The sequence below is a fragment of the Leptopilina heterotoma genome, unplaced genomic scaffold (assembly GCF_015476425.1).
Source record: "Leptopilina heterotoma isolate Lh14 unplaced genomic scaffold, ASM1547642v1 Lhet_17, whole genome shotgun sequence".
Classification (NCBI taxonomy): Eukaryota; Metazoa; Arthropoda; class Insecta; order Hymenoptera; family Figitidae; genus Leptopilina; species Leptopilina heterotoma.
Genome location: NW_025110886.1, coordinates 697,224 through 714,556, shown reverse-complemented (window position 1 = coordinate 714,556; position 17,333 = coordinate 697,224). Strand labels below are relative to the sequence as shown.

Sequence of the window (17,333 nt, the reverse complement as noted above, 5' to 3'; positions counted from 1 at the left end):
TATATTCAGAACATTATTTAGAAGTCTGAAAGTTTTCACAATGTTGGAAAAGATAAACTTAAAAATTTCGAAAATGCAGTTTATAAATTAAAATGTAAAAGAATAAGGATTGTAAAAATAAAACAAGTGGGACTTCGTAGCATTTTTATATTTTTAGTAAAAAACATATTGTAATTTAAATGAACTCATTACGGAATTATTAATATAAAAATTATGATGTAACAATCACACACTAAGTCAAAAAAAAATTGTGACACTTTAGAATATGTTCGTTCTAAAAGCGTTTTTAGAACTTCGTCTAAATAATATTTTAGAACATTATTAGAACATTCGTCCTTAAAATGTTTTGGAACATTATTTGGACGACATGAAACGTTCTAAAAACGTTTTTGGAACGAACATGGATTTTTGCCCAGAGGGATTAAATGTTCTTATAAGATCTTCTCAAGAAGAATTTACTATACCTAGTAATAGATATCATAGGCATATTTGTAATTATTCATCATTGTAGCTTCACATTCCTTGTTACATTCACTATTTTCAAAGACGGTACCCTCTCCAATTAATTCTAAATCAACTTTTCCCATAAACTCTTCTAATGCAGGAAAACTCCTCTTCTGATCAACATAGAGTTTTATTGTCCACGTCGCAAACGGACTCAACATACAATCACCATTTGCAATTTTCCTATACGACAATGACGGCAGACTCATAATTTCATCGCAAGTTTTTGGATAATTGAAAGTCAGTACAGTCGGATTGGTATTAATTCTAAAAGTCTTATTATTAAATCTATAATGTGAGTCCCCGTGATGTGTTAAATTCACTCGAAGAGTTTTCATAATCTCGAATAATCGACCTTGTATTTCAGGATTATTTGATGTGAAAAGTATTCCCACTTTATTGAATTTCAAAGCATTGATACTACTTGTTGGTGCATAGGCAACTATCCTCGTTTCCTTACCACTCAGAATATCATTTATTACCCCTGCACTCTCATCTTTAGTCCAAACGAAAAAGGAACTCTCATCCGAACTACAACTTCCCCTGAGGAATCTCGGTGCTCTATTATTCAAAAGTTCATCCGAATTTTTGTCCTCTTGCAAAAAATTCTTAAACTTTGCGACATTGCTTATTATACCATCCACAACACTATTGATATCGTTGCGAGCAGTGTCTTTCCAACCTACTGCTTTTAGAATATCTCCACCATTCGGAAATGAGAATTGCTTAAAAGCGAATTTCCAATTTTTGTAAATATCGTTTACTTTATTGTACCAAATGGCCATTTCGAGTTGTATTAGTGCACTGGTCAAGCGATAATCTTGAGCTAATATTTTACTATATTTTGTTAAATGGAACATAGCGGTGAATTTAGCGTCTGATTTACGTTTTTGAAAATCTAAAATATTCTTGTGCATTTTGGTCAATTTTTGAAATGCGGATAGAAGTTTCTCTAGAGTCCAGTTTATTTCGTCAGTCACATTGAAGCCATCGAAAGTTTTGCTTATCGTGTGCTGTACACTTTGAATAGTATTTTCAACATTCCATTCGGAAATAATGATTTGATTTTCATTCAAATCGTTTATGTTATTATAAGCATTGTCCACGAAATCTGTCATTCGTTTCAATAAAGGTTCCGTTTCATTATAAATCTTTTCTTCGATCGTGTACAATCTATTCAAATTGTCACTACTTTTCTTCAGTGCTTGATCGAGTTCGTTAACCTTATCGACATCTTTCATGATGCTCGTGAAGGAATCAGATGTCGTTTGAAATACTTCTCCATTCACTTTCAAATATTTCAAAACATTTAATTTAATCTTATAATCATTTATTTTGCTCTTGTCCTTTTTCTTCGTCGCTTCGTCCAGGTCTTTCGTTATCTCATTTTCTTCCTTGAGATAAATTTTATTAATTCCTTCTCGATCGGTTTTGTGGTTTAATAATCCTGGTTCTGAGTCTTTTCGAAATTTGTTGCTTATCCTCTCTCGCATATTTGCAATGAATATCTTTCCAGTTTGTGATACGTTTCTCATCATTTCCGAGATGTGAAATTCGATAATTGCGTCCTTGTTTGGATCTTCTTTCTTTATGAATGTTTCAACGCCAGTGACGAGTAGTTTTAGTGATTTGGGCACCTCTGCAACTTGTGACGATAGATTAGTTTGAGTAAGTTGCGACTCTACAATTGATAGAGTGGTTATGCCGGCAGTTGCCACCAATCCAAGTGCTGGATTTATTGCACCCACTAGGACACATCCGATTTTCATTACACCGAACAATCCTTTTAGGATCATCGTTTTTTCCAGTTTCTCTCGACTCTTAATTAGTTCCTTTTCATTCTCCTTGGTGGCTCTCTTCATCTCGGAAATTTCTTCAAGAAGAGTATTTATTTCCTGATCTAAAGTTTCTTCTAAATCTCTCATGGCGGTTTGTAATTCATCTCCGATTAGATATTTCGCTTCCTCTGTTAGATCATCCAAAGAATTTAAAGTACTGTTCAGGGTCTCTAACTGTGAGCTCATTTTCTTCTGATTTTCTAATTCCTGTACTTCTTTCGTTAAATATTCAAAGCCTTTGTAAAGGTCTGACATTACGGTATATCCTCTTTTGTTAATATTTCTAAGCGTATCTGAAAAACAGAAAAATTAAATTTTAATAAGATAGAAAGATTTGCAAGGTTTGTAATCAAAGCAAAAGTATCAAATAGTATATGTATCAGATGAAAGATTACTTACCGTTGATTCGATCTTCTATTCCTAAGATAATGTCCTGGAATAATCTGCTATTTTCATTGTTATAGTTGGCTTTTATGGAATAATTATGAATTCGTTGTTGTAAAATTGTAAAGGACGGTATGAGATGATGACGCTCTTCTAAACCATAACCTTGGAGTTCCAATCCAGTAAATTCTTCAACTAAACTCAAAGTATCGTAGAGCTTTGTTATTTCTTGTCGTCTGTTTATTGAGTCGTAGAATGATTGCAATCTCCCACTAATATTGATTTTAGTTAATTCGGGTCTAGTGTATAATTTGTATTCGTTTACTGTTTGCGAAAAGCTTTGAACAATTGAAGCATTTTTAGGCACTTGGCGCATTTTTAAACTCATTCCATCTGTCCCATTATGACCGTTACTTGCATAGCTATTTTCGTACAGGATTAAAAATTGAATCAACTTCTTATTACGGAAAATAACATGTTCACAAGTGACATTGACTGCATTTCCATTTTTACCTCCTAGTCCAGAATATCCACCAAATCCTATACCACCATTGTTACCATTGTTGTCATTGATTCTTACAAGACTTCTACCATCATTTTTTGATAAATCAAAAAGGAGGATGCTTCCCGAATTACCTCCTAATCCTTGGGCACCTCCATTTCCTCCTCTTCCTCCACGTTTTCCTGTATGTCCATATACTAGATGTTTATAATTTGTTGCTTGGTTTTTGCCTAGTTTAGTATTATTTATATAGTACATACTCTCAAACCCAATTGCTGTTGCAGTATCACAATTAAATTTATTTTCATCCTGTAAAGAATTTCCATCTTCACCATTAGCACCATAACCACCATCTTGACCTTTACCACCATTCCCTCCGGTGGCGAAAATAGTTAAATGATTCGCATTAATAATTTTATTCGCAATACCATAGAAACTTCCAGCAGGTCCTCCTGGCAATCCCGCCAATCCATCAGCTCCATTCTTGTTACCAGTTTCACTACCACTTGTTGCCGTTTCCATAAAATTCTTCCCATCTACTCCATTTAAATTAATTTCCACTTCTCCAACTATTTCCCAAACGGGAGCTATGATTGCCAACTGTATCTCCCTACCGATCAAATCCAAGTTCACGTCTATAAAAATCTTTTCCATTGCAAAAATTTCCAAAAATCCCGTTCTACTTCCACAATATTGGGTGTTAATTTCACTAACTCTGACAATTACTCCCCTAACTTGCATCTTTGTTCCCTTAGAAACGACGACGCAATTTGTCTCAAAATTTCGCGATAAAAGACAACCACCATCTTTTTTCTGATACCATTGCTTCAAATTTTCCGCATTCAGTAATTTGAAGTTCTTCAGGGGTTTCGTCCAGTTGTCTAAAGCAGAATCGAACGTTTTTTCGGAAGTCATGAAGAGAAAATGAATTGCGTTGATGTTTTGTGGCAAAAAGTAAGTCTCGATAAATGATTCATCTTGTGCAGCGCTCTTGAAAGTCGCTCGTAGTTTTTTGAGAAAACCTCGAGCACCTCGGACTTTGCTCATAATTTGGGAAAATTGCAACAGATGGTTGTAAGCTCTAGCAATCTTCGCCTCTGCTTCCTCATTAAGATCAACAATTGGCTGCTTAAGAGAATCGAAATAATTTCTCAAGTTTTCCTCCACAAATGTTTCAACATCGTTTTCGACTTTCTTTTCCACAAAGTCCGTGGCACAATTTATGATTCTCTGGAAGTGATCATCGAGGTTAAATTTCAAGCTATCATGCTTATCATTCCTGCTCGAATAATAAATATCCTGAAGGAAAGTCTCGACATTTTGATTAGTAGATGATTGAGTTTCGACGGTTTCATTAGTTGATGATTGATTCTTAAAAATTCCGATTGGGGGTCCATCGGCTTTCATGTAATTATCAACAAATTCAATAGCTTCGGATCTATTTAATTTCCCAACTGTCTTGTATAATTGAGTTATAACATTTATCTTTGTCACTTCTTCGTTAACTGTCAAAGCGATACCAACACTTCCGGTGATATCGGAAATATTTCTAAAAACACCGATAAATTGTTGGAACATATCGGCAATTTTTTCTACACTATTAGCGTGAATAACGAATTTCACAAATGAAATAGACTCTAGGAATAAAATATTCCTATAGATGTCTGTGATATTAGTTTTGAAAGTCCTATGCAGGGGAAGAAATACAGCAGCTTTATTAAGCAACTCATTTTTTAATGGTTCGTAAATATTTTCCGAATCTGTCAAAACAATTAACCCCTTTACAAGTTGTTTTGGTTTCTCCACTTTTTTCAAACTTTCCAAAATTTTCCTACTCTCCTCATCATTACAATCCGATAATATCTAAAATAGATCGAAAATTATTTCTTAGTATATTTATCCATTAGGATTTTTTTTCTTTAATAAAAAATTATGTTAATTATTAAAATAAGTTATTGACTTTAAAACTTACATTGTCGAGCAGTTGATAAATTGGATTTAAATCTTTCGCCAAATTCAAAGAGATCAATGCGGCGAATAGTAGAAAACTAAAGGATTTACTTCTAAAATCCATAGTTTGCATTTGTTAATTTTTTCAAATAGTACAATTTTGAGAACATGTTGAGTTTGGAAATCATCACAGTATATATACGAGAAATTTGTTAATTTATTCATTTTTCTTGACGTCTTTCTTAATTCAAATAGTAATTAAAAGTACAAAAAAATTGGATCTACTTCCCTAATATTCGTGTGAATAAAAACAAAATCAATAAACTTTTTTAACGTTGGTCAAATATGGATTTTAAATTAGATCAATATGTCAAAATGTAAAATGTCAACACATTTGATACAAATTATCGAAATTAGACAAAAATTGACAACAAAATTTTATAGGAAAAGAATGAATGCATAACTTTTATCTATTTCCACAGATGTGAATTATGTTAATGCACGTTTTTAAAAATACTAAAAATTAAGGAAATCGAACTTTATTTGTATTTGAATAATTAATGTGATGCAATGTTTAGAATTTTTCTATAGTTCCAGATATGAAGATATTGAATTTGAATAGTACGAATGTTTAGAGAAAACTAAAATTAGTTGCAGGAAGTGAAATGGTTTAATTTTAGTGACGCAAATGATTTTTACGCCGCAAATTAAAAAATTTATTAATAACTTTTCTCCTTAATTAAATGCATTCGGGTAAATAATATTTTGGTGATAGTTTCAATAATATTTACATGGTACTTTATCATCCCTGGTCTATGACGCTTGCAGTAACCTTTCTAAAAAGTTAACGAATATCAAATTTTTTTTAATTAGAACGATCAGAACATAATTATTATGTTAATTAATTATTAATTAATTAATTAATATTTAATTAATTATGCTTATAACAACTATGCAACGACACGAGGATTAAATTGAAGCAGAGAGATTTCCCTTTAATATTGTTATCGACTCAAGTGTCTTGAGCTTGGAGTCACTGGAACAAATATTAGTCTATTCTTCGGTCAATTCACGGGATAATAATGGTTTAGATTTACTCATCAAGACAACTTTTCTCTATTTTGCTAGGAGTTAAAGTTAGGGCAACTCAAAATAAACTCGTAACATAATTCAATAATTTAATTAAACTACTGAAAATTGTTGAGGTGATAGCAGTCAAGTTGTACAACTGGTTTGAATTTAAATGTATTTAGAAATACTTACTGTTCAACATACATTCCTCGTAGGTTACAATTAGAACAATTCCCAAAAGTACAATTATGGAATTAACGAATACTCTTCACCATTGTAACTGCGAAAGACAATTTGCTTCTTCAGCGTCAACAGTAATTGCAAAATTTGAACATTTGGATAAGGCAGGAACTTATATTGATTAGCAGAGTCAAATCTGTTTTGCAGCATAGTGTAAATGGAGACATTGGAATTGTTCAGTTGCAGCATGTTTATCGTCAAATTATCAAAGCGCATTAAATTTGCATTCTTATGATCAGAACAAACATTCCGCAATACACACATTTCATTGTCCTTTGCGAAGGTTGTTCCCTCTTTATCTTTTGAAGCATCATTCATTCGCAATAATTGTGGTATTGGTCTACGACCGATAATCGTAAAAGCCGAGGTAACAAGATCGACATTCATACCCGGATAACGTTTATCTAAATCTATAGCGACATTCGCTAAACCTTTCTGTGACTCTGGATTCGATAGTTTAAGACCATCGTACGAACTATTAATGTGCATAATATAGACTTCAATAGACAAGATCCACTGGTCTTGTTCGACCGGATCCTGCAAAATAGACCAATGAAAATAAACATCTATTTTCTCCGCCTTTCGTATGCACTCATATTCAAAATGTGCATAAATCAGGTGCGAATAATTACCACTGCCATGATTCAATGTTGTCGTGTGTATTTTCTGCGTCTTCCGAATTCCGAGTTTTGCACTAGACGATTGAATTTCACCAATGTAAATATAGTCCGATAATTCTTTACCAAGTTTATGAAAATTCTGAAGTCGATACATCTTAGCAGGCAGGAATTTACATTGATTATCATACAAAACATCTAGAGAGAATCGACGTAGAAATAAAAATTTTTTATTACCAGAACCACAGCGCATTAGATAGCCATCCTGTGTACAAAAGGGATCGACAGCGAAAATTGTTTTAAGTTTCAAAAACTCATTTTTCTCTTTACTTTCTTGATCTCTCTCGCCGCGATCTCTCTCCTCTTGATCTCTCTCCTCTTGATCGAGGAGAAAAAAGCAAACATTCTCAACAGCAAACAATGCAAGATGTGCATAGTCCGCCAAATTAATACGACTCTTCATATAATTAATTCCATGTAGAATCTTATTAATTTTCGCATAGTGCAAATATTTTAGATGTATCTCTGTACACTGTGGTCCGTAGACAGAAATTAAGTCGATAAATTCTTGAAAGTAGGAATAAAGTTCAAAGACAGATAAACATATCCTTTGATTGTTGACCAATTGCACCGATTTGAACGCAACACCAGAAATTTCATTCAACATAATAAGTTTCTCACTCCGAACAATCTCGATATACGGATTCAGATTTTTAACATAGAAAAAGAAATCGAAGAATGCAGAAATATTAGCAATGAGAATTTTATACCGTGTAGCTAGTCCTCCATTGACAACCACGTAATTTTCATCATCCCGACGTAAAACGAAACACTTCTGACAATCACTAGATTCGATATCAGAACATTTGCACCACAATTCCATGGACCATTCTCGATCACCCCCCGATTCTCTTTCTAGCAAATCTAAAATTTTATTCAAATTTGGACGATGATGTAAATGTGGAACAACAACATCGGGTAATAATGAATACTGCTTATTAAATGCATCGATACTTGTTCCTTTTTCTAGTAAACAAAGAAATCCACAATAATTTTCCGGTATTATGTTAATACTATTATTTTTACATGAATTAATACGTGTTACGACTGAGAAAAATTCACGACGTCCCATTTGATGGGCTAATGGTTTTCGATAAATGTTCGACATCTCTCGGGTTGAAATTAATATTTTCTTATCGGCGTTTTTCTTTTTTTTCTCCTTCTCCTGTGATTCGGCTAAATTTCCGTTTTGATTGATTTTGAAGTCGGACAAATTCTTTGGATTATCGCGTCTTAAATTTGTATTTTCTGCCGTCATGGATATTAGTTTATTCCAAAGACCATTGTAAATGATGTTCACGAGATTGGAATTATTTTTGCAACGATAAAGATAGCGACGTAATAATATTGCTGGTGAGAGTATTAATTTATTCGCAAGATCATCAATTGGTCGAATAGTTTCGGTTAGATAGTAGAAAATATGTTTGATTAGAGATAAATTCCAACTGATGTGGCGCGATTCGATGATGTAGTCGATATGCTGAATGGAGTTAAAATGATCGTTACCCTTATCGTCACGATGGGTAAATATGAGAGTATAATCGGGTAATTTTTCGTATTTGAATAGATGACCCTTACCGTGAATATCATAGACGTAACGAATTAGACATTTGTCCTTGTTGTCACTGACTGGTTTGTTACTTTTTTTCTTAGTAGGTTTTGATGTGGTGTAGAAATTCTTACTGGACATACTTGCTTTTTTAATTTGACTGCGTTTGAAAATTGTCTTATTCGAAATGATGTGGAACATTTCACGATTATTCGTTAATAGAAATGGTAACCAACAGAAACGACCTCCAATAACGAAGTAACCGTATGCGTCGGGATAATTTGATTCGGTCATGGCAGCTAATAGTTTTCGGCATGTTAGATCAGTGTCATCGAACTGACGGGTGGGTGAGTTTTTATAATCCACTTTACAGTGGCATTTCTCTAAAATTTTCGAACGTTTATTTTCAACTTCGGATACTTGCCAGCAACACGATTCCTCACGTGCTAAGTGTATTAGCTGTAAATCTAAATCCGAACCCAACATTATAGGAAAGGCATTACAGATGTGTTTTTTGGTATCTAGGTAACAAACACAAGAACAATATGCTCCCTTTCGGAAGTAGCATTTTTTTAAATAGGGATGAAGGAAAAATTTTAAGTCACTATCATGCTTTTCTTCATCACCATTATTATCATCATTGTTATCATCATCATCATAATTCAGATGTTGGTAATAAATAGTAGCGTTCAAATCATTTTTTAAACACACGGTGAATGAAATTTGATCCTTCTGTTCGGCATATTCAATCAAATCATTGTACTGTTGCATATAGACGTAAAAAAAATGTTCGTTGTATAGTTGACATCGTTGACTTGTTAGATTTTCCATGACCTATCAAGGGGATTTCTTTATAAACTTTAATCGAAATATTAGTAGAAGAATTTTGACTGTAGTACGTGGTACACGAATTTTATGAAAACACTGAAATAATAAAGGTAATGTTATTTAAATCTGAAAATTTAATATGAGAATATGTGAGATGTACGGTGGCAGCGGTGGGATTATTTAAAGCAACCGAATTTTCCCTCTTTTTCCTCTTTAAGTATACTATTTTTATGGAAGGATTTTTATTTATCACTGAATTTAGAAACTGACTTCTAGAGAAGTAAAACTGACTAGTACCGATTGACGTAGTCAGTATTTTTAAAATTGTGATAGTACCCGCATAAGACAGCATTAAAATGTATTTACAGACATTAATCGAGCATTTCTTATAAGTTTGCAAAAAATGTCTAAACTATTGTCTGCAGCACGTATTATGCAAGTTCTACAAAAAACTGAAATAATGATGGAGGTGGTACAATTAGTGCCCACGTTTCAAGTAGCAAATAGAAAATTTCAGTTAAGTTGATAGCAGTTGTTGATAGATGTTTGTACAAGATAAAATAGTTTAGTACGAAAATATGGATTCTAACTTATACTACCTGGACAATCTTGATACAAATCAATTTAATTCGTTTCTTCGTCAGTACCGAGTGAAAATTTATCTCTCCTGTCCTAAATTACAGTCCTTAGCCACACCACTTGAATACAACAATATAGTCGAGAGGATCTTACGTCCTACCAAATGCATCGATAGTCATATTCAATACACAGAGGACGATGAGAAATATTCGACCGTCACTGTACGTCTTCTTCAAATTTTCATAAAAAATGATGAGAAGAGTCGTGATCGTTTCCCATCAGTTGTCATGGAATGACGTGGTAACCTCGAGGGGTAAAGGTCTTCCTTTACTTAATTTGCATATCTACTCGTTTCATATAAGGAATATATTGGAATAAAAAAATACGATTGATTCACTTTCGACAAATTTAATTTATTTGTAACTTACAATTTGTAACTTAAAGACTTAAAATCTTTAAATGACCTTAAGCTAAGGGTAGTGTTATTAGTATTTTAATACTAATAATAAATCTATATATTCTGGTAAATTGTTCTTTAAATAAATACTTAAATTATAAATAAAAACTTAAACTTAATTTCTCGTCTCTGTAAGGCGGATAAATTATTATTTCGTACCACCATTTGAAGAAGATGATTTAGAATCATCATCTCTGAATTGCTTCTCTGTACATCCTACAGTATCCATAGCCCAAACTTTTAAATCCTCTAAATTAATTGTACTCACATTAGAATTAACAATTCTCTGTACAATCAAATGTGCTCTGTATAAAAAAGGGAAAAAACATTTAATATTTAAACAAACACAGTATTAATCAAGAAAAAAGCATGCTAAACGCAAACGATAATCTTTAAAAATACAAAATTGTATCTTACGTGTTTTTTCGAGACGGTTTCTCTAATGGTGTCAGTTTGTTTTGCTTCTGGTTATTGTAGATCTATTTTTTAAAGTACTGAGAATTATAATTCCAAAACCTTTATATCTTAAATTATAATTAAAAATACATTACCTCAGTTGCTCGTTTCAAAATATCAGAATTCAAACCAGCGTGTTTGGCGACAGCGTTAGCAAAACTTAGCTTTGAAACTCCCTCTATTAATTTAAAGAGAAATACAATTTCTCTCTCATCGGTTGGTGGCAAAAAGTCGAATGTCTGAAAAATTTAAAAACAATATAATAGAAACAAACAAATAATAGAAAGTAAATTTCAAGTAAAGACAGTTTCAGAATTATCGAAATAAAACCTGTGGTTGTATTAACGGCCCTTTGGGTATCAAATCAAAAACTCTATGCAAATGTGTCGCGATAAAAAGTTGAGGACATTCAGTTCCGAGGTCGAGAAAATATTTGCAGACAGAAGCCAAAAGTGCGGCTCCATCAATTTCGGAAGTTCCCCTTCCGAACTCATCAATAATTACCAGTGAATTCCCAGTCGCCGAGTGCACAGCAATATTTATCTGCAAAAATAATTTTTAAGTAAAAGAGTAACGAAGAACAAAGAATGTAAACAGTATCTACCATAAATTTTAGTTTTAGTTTAGTTTTATTTTAGTTTTATTTTAGTTTTAGTTTAACTTTAGTTTTACTTTACTTTCAGCTTATTTTTATAGCTTAATTTTAGCTTCAAACCTGACGAATGTCCTGAAGAAAAGTACTCGCATTCAATAGCGAAATACTATTTGCGGAAATAATTTGAGCCGTAATTCGTGATACGATTCCAATGGTCGCAGAATCAGCGGGCACGTAACTTCCAATGTGAGCCATAAATACAATAAGAGCAATTTGCTTAAGATAAACACTTTTGCCGCAAGAATTGGGACCAGTGAGAATTTTCACTAGACTGTATCCATCACCTGAATAGACATCATTTGGAACGAAATTCGTCACAAAAGATTCTTTCAGCGGATGTCGGCCTTGTTTTATTTCAATAACACGAGACTCGATTATTTCAGGTCGCACGTAATTTGAATCGCGGGCAACCATAAAAAAGGACAGCATCCTGAATAGTTGAAAATATGAACATTATGGACGTTCTTTCAAAAAAAAAAAACTGACTTTTACAGACAAAAAACTTACACGTCAAGTTCACTGCAAAGACGAATAGCGGTTATAATTTCCTGATAATGACGTACAATAAATTTAACCAATTTCATCATAATCGTGTTTTGTCGTTTCGCTAATTTAACTTTTACGTCGCCGAGCTTTTCATCTAAGTCTAAAATTAATGCAAAGAATAAATAATAATAATAAACAGGATTGCTAAAAAATTTAATATATGGCTTTAGGGATGAATTTTTCTTTTGTGGCAACCCTGTAATAATAAATTTAATAGTCTAAAAAAACCTCTTCTTGAATTTGCCGATAAAAGTTTACCTTTCGCAGCAGGACTTTTGTAGTGATGGACATTTTCAATCGTAAACTTGTATTCAAGACCGGGAATTTTTGGATCATCTGGAGGACCATTTTTCCACTGAGTAATCGCAAGAAGATACTGAATATTAGGAATGTAAACCATTAACCAGGATTCAACGGATTCTGGAAGATTTGGTATATCCTTTGCTCCCCATTCATTCAGAGTTCGTGGCAAATTGTCACAAATATGAGCCACTATTTAAAAAAATGAAAGCTTATTACCCAGTAAAAAAAAATATTAAAAAGTATTTTAAAAAATAACACTTTTTTTAAAAAGTTTTTTTTAAAAGTTCAGTCACATTTTTAGTGGAAACTAACATTCGTCATAAAGGGTGTCAACGCCTGTATTTAGAGCAAACTGATTTTTCACTTGACTCATTTGAAAATCGACAAGAAGATCAATAAAGTACTTGACCAAGTACGTTGTCTGCGTTACACTTTCCACTAATTCGTCGAATAATTCAACTTCATTGCGATATTGTCCACAAATTTCGACTATTTGAATGACATTGGAAATCGTCTGAAATAAGATTTTTAATGTGTTTTAGAAAGTGAAATTTATTAAATTCAAAATTATGATTAAACCATAGTTGCTATGACGTAATGTAACGGCCCCCCATGGGGAGCATTAGAAAAGGACGGAAAATCCTTATCATAAATAATTACTTGATCAAGTTTCCTCCAATCCACATATTTTGCTTGTGAGATCGAAATTTTATTCATAATTAACGGCGAAAGTCGATAAATGTATCTTAGACAACTTTTTAAACTATCCACGACCGATTGATTTGCGGGATTGAGGAAAAATTCAATTACTTGATGCCTTTTCTTTAAAACTTGAATGTCAGTTGTGGGATGATGCATAATCTTCCTAATAAATGAAAATTTGTTAATATACAATGTTTTAATTTTAAAATATTCACTTGGGGTCTGTAAAAACACCAATAACTTCATTTGCAAACAAATATTTAACTATTTTTAATTCATTTCAATTCAATTATTATTTTCTAATCAATTTTCTAATCAATATTAAAAAAAAACTTGAAATAATTTTAGAAAATTTCGATAAAGCTTTTTGAAAAAAATAGTTTCAAAGAATTTTTAAGAAAAAATTATAAATAATTCAAATTTTCAAAGACTTTAATTTGAAACCTTTGCAGAATTCAATTATTTCTCAAAAAAAAAAAAATTGCAATTAGTTGTAACTTCTCCAAAATTCAAATTTTTTTAAGTGTTTTAACTAGAATTCTTTATAAATCCATTATTTTAAATAAAAAAAATTAGGTTTACAGAATTTTTAAATTAAAAAGTATGAAAAATTCAGAATTTCAAATATTTTAATTTGAAACCTTTTCAAAATTCAATTATTTCTAAAAATTTACTGCAGAATGCTTTTAATATTCAATTATCTAAAATTTTGACTAAAATTCATTTTTAAATCAATTTTTACTAAAAAAAATTCAAGGAGAATTCAATTATTTAAATAGAAAAATAAATAATTGAATTCTCTTGACGAATTTTAATAAAATTTAGAAGAAAAATTGAATTCTTGTGATGAATATTGTTATTTATGAAAATAATTGAATTTTGCAATGAATTTTATTAAAATTCCTGAAAATAATTGAATTTTGTCGAAAAATTTTGCTATTCATTTATAATATTTCAATTATAATTGAAATCTTGAAAACAATTTTGTTTAGATTTTTGGAAAATAATTGAATTTCTGCGAAGAATTTTATTAAAATTTTTAAAAATAATTGAATTTTGGCAATAAATTTTATTAAAATTTTTGAAAATATTTGAATTTTATATTCGAATATTATAAAAATTCCTGAATATAATGTTTACTAACGAAATTCTTTCAAACTCTTATCAGCAGCGTTTATTTTCTTTTTCTTTCTCTTATCTCTTTCTTTTTTCTTTTTTTATTGTATTATTACCTTGTATACACTAATTAATATGTAACTCAATTCTGATACCCATTTATGGTCCATATGGATCGCGGGGAATGTATAAATAAATAAATAATCGAATTTCAGTGAAGAATTGAAATTTGTTATTTAAAAAATTTTTCAAAAAAAATACTTCATTTCAGTGATTTATAAGTAATAATAATAAACTTTATAGCAGTTCTTCAATATAGAATTAAGTTATTTTAAAATATATTATTGTCAGAAATAAAAAATAAATATAAATTTTTTTTTAGAATTTGTGGTAAATTCATAGTTTATGAGGCAAACAAAAAGACCCGAAAATTCAGAAGTTACTTATAAAATTCTAAAAAATTTAATTTTTTCAGTATCTTTTAATAACAATCCCTGACTTTTTCCTGATTTGTAGCAATCCTGATATAAATTTATGAATAAGGAATCTTACCATAGAGCTTGGGCACCGAGACGGGACTGACAATTATTAAAAAGAGAATAAAGACTAATTGTATGTTTTTTAATTCCATCGTTTCCGAATTTAAAAAAACTTGGATGATCTCTAGTGGTAATTATATTTAAAGATCTGTAACAGTCCTCGTCCATCATCATCAAATCACCCCTGATGTAAAAAAAATGTTTTCTTGTTAATTAATTTAATATTTACAATATTATCCTCTTTCGGTCAATTTCACTTATTTAATTATTTAATAAAGAATAAATATTATTACAATAATTATTTATTATAAATATAATGTATATTTATTATAAAATTTATATATATTTATAAATATATTTCTAAATATATTATAAATATAAATATATTTATTATATAATAATATAATAAATATATATTATTAATTATAATATAAGAACTAATTATTTAATAAAGAAGAACAAATATAAAAAACTCTTACAACGAGACATTGGTGATGTTAACAAATAAAGCTTGCTCCGACTCGCACGTTGAAATTCTATGCCATTCTCTATCGAGATATTTCAAAAGTAAACCCAAAGCGTAGATATAGCCACGTGAATTGAAATTAATAAATGAACTGAGATAAGCATTTCTCTTTTCGAAATTAGCATTCAATGGTTCGCCTTCGAGTTTTAAATTTTGTACTCTAGCAAAGCAGTAATCAAATGTATTGTCAGCTTTTGATAATATTTTCAAAGAGCAACAATTTTCATCTGTTTGTCCTTCTGTTGCTTCTAAATTTTCTCGAATTGTTAGATTTTTTAAAATCCCTACAAAATTTTCCGCTAATCCACTGACGGTAATTAAACAATTTGGATTCACTTGTTTATAGAGAGCTTTGACTTTTTCAAAAATACTATTGTCAATAACGTCATTCATGATAAATAACTCGGAATTTGACACATTATAATAAGCTGCTCCAAGAAGTTCATTTTGCCAAATCATTGACAGAATTACCTGAAAATTAAAAAAAAACATGTTTTCTCATTATTTAGGAAATTATTTTAGTAATTATGAAAAAAAATGAAAAAAAAATAAATAAAATGAATAAAATTTTAGAATAAAAGTTTCAAAATATAAAAATTGGAATTTTTTAGTAAGTTTCGAAATTTAAAATATTTTTAATAAAAAATTTCGATAACTGACATTTTCGGAAGGTTCGGTTGAACTTTCAGAATTCGATGGATTAACATTATTTCTCGATGACGGATAATGAGAATCCGATGGCAAATCTGAATTTGTTTTTTCTTGCACATCTTCCTCATCGCTACTGTCTTCGTATAAAAGGGCTTCGAATTCTGTTCGCCTTTAAAAAGAATTAGTTAATTTAATTGATGTTCAATTTTATAATTAAACTTTTTCGGAATACCCTATAACTCAGGGCTCGAAGCAGTGAAAATATTTAAAAATACCGACTTTACGGACCTAAAATTATTATTTTTAAGAATTTAAAACCAAAATTCTTCGATTATTTTTTTTAAATTTGATGAAAATAGTAGATATTGAACAATATTTAATTTTTGCGAAGAATATTATTACTTTTGAAAATAATTGAAATTTTGCAATGGATTTTATTAAAATTTTTGAAAATAATTGAATTTTGTCGAAGAATTTTGCTATTTATTTATAAAGATAATTGAGATGTTGAGCATTTTTTTAGATTTTTTGAAAATAATTGAATTTCAAAGAAGAATTTTAATATTTCTAAAGATACTAATTGAAATTTTGACGAGAATTGTTAAAAATTTTCAGAAATAATTAAATTTCTGCGAAGAATTTTATTACTTTTGAAATTAATTGAAATTTGGCAATGGATTTTAAATTGTCAACTATTAAATAAATAAATAAACTCTAAATAATTAAATAAATTGCTTTAAATGATTAATTTTAACCTTCAATTTATAATCTGTGACCTGTGGTCCCTGTGGAAAAAATTCAATTAACAATATTATTTGACCAGTGTCATTTTAGGTATGTAATAAATAGTAAATAAATTATTTTAATTTTAATACACTTCACTATGTAATAATTCATTTCTTTATTATTTTTAAGTCTTTTTTTTATATATTAATTAATTAACAAAAACAACTGAAAACGTACACCAAATAATCTCGCTCTTCATCTGTTATTGGCTTCATTCTTACAATAAATGAGAAATTTATAAAATTCGTCGAATATTTGTCATTATTTAACTTCAAATTGTTTATTTTTTATAAAAATAATTAGGAATATTTCGATTTTGTAAGTTTTTGCAGCAGAACAATTCCTACTGATTCCTACACAAAGGAATGTGAGTTACTCGTCAGGGCTGGGTTGGTAAATTATTCAGTTTTCATACATAATGGTCGGTTTACAATACAAATGAACCTTTGAAGTGCGACAATTTCTAGAGTTCGT

The 17,333-nt window shown here is 30.4% G+C and overlaps 1 protein-coding gene across 2 annotated transcripts; it reads right to left on the bottom strand.

The window, feature by feature from the left end:
- Positions 1–10,637: 10,637 nt before the first annotated feature.
- Positions 10,638–17,220, bottom strand: LOC122499570 (mutS protein homolog 5-like). 2 transcript variants are annotated; one of them, XM_043608009.1, is made up of 13 exons: positions 17,037–17,220; positions 16,083–16,242; positions 15,376–15,893; positions 14,910–15,080; positions 13,200–13,404; positions 12,852–13,053; positions 12,495–12,728; positions 12,198–12,336; positions 11,751–12,120; positions 11,366–11,578; positions 11,131–11,274; positions 10,997–11,058; positions 10,638–10,884 (listed from the first exon to the last, which is right to left on the bottom strand). In XM_043608009.1, the coding sequence occupies exons 1-13, from the start codon at positions 17,072–17,074 to the stop codon at positions 10,728–10,730; spliced, it is 2,613 nt and encodes an 870-aa protein (XP_043463944.1). In that variant the 5' UTR covers positions 17,075–17,220; the 3' UTR covers positions 10,638–10,727. The 2 variants fall into 2 exon arrangements, with proteins under 2 accessions (XP_043463944.1, XP_043463945.1); XM_043608010.1 differs by having other exon boundaries at positions 10,997–11,043.
- Between the last annotated feature and the right edge of the window lie 113 nt (positions 17,221–17,333).

Excerpts from the sequence above, each read along its gene's own strand:
- LOC122499570 (XM_043608009.1), bottom strand. The coding sequence starts at position 17,074 with ATGAAGCCAATAACAGATGAAGAGCGAGATTATTTGGT. Across the intron at positions 15,894-16,082 it reads CAACCGAACCTTCCGAAAAT|GTAATTCTGTCAATGATTTG; the intron begins GTCAGTTATCGA and ends TTTAATTTTCAG. Across the intron at positions 11,579-11,750 it reads TTCTTCAGGACATTCGTCAG|ATAAATATTGCTGTGCACTC; the intron begins GTTTGAAGCTAA and ends TTATTTTTGCAG.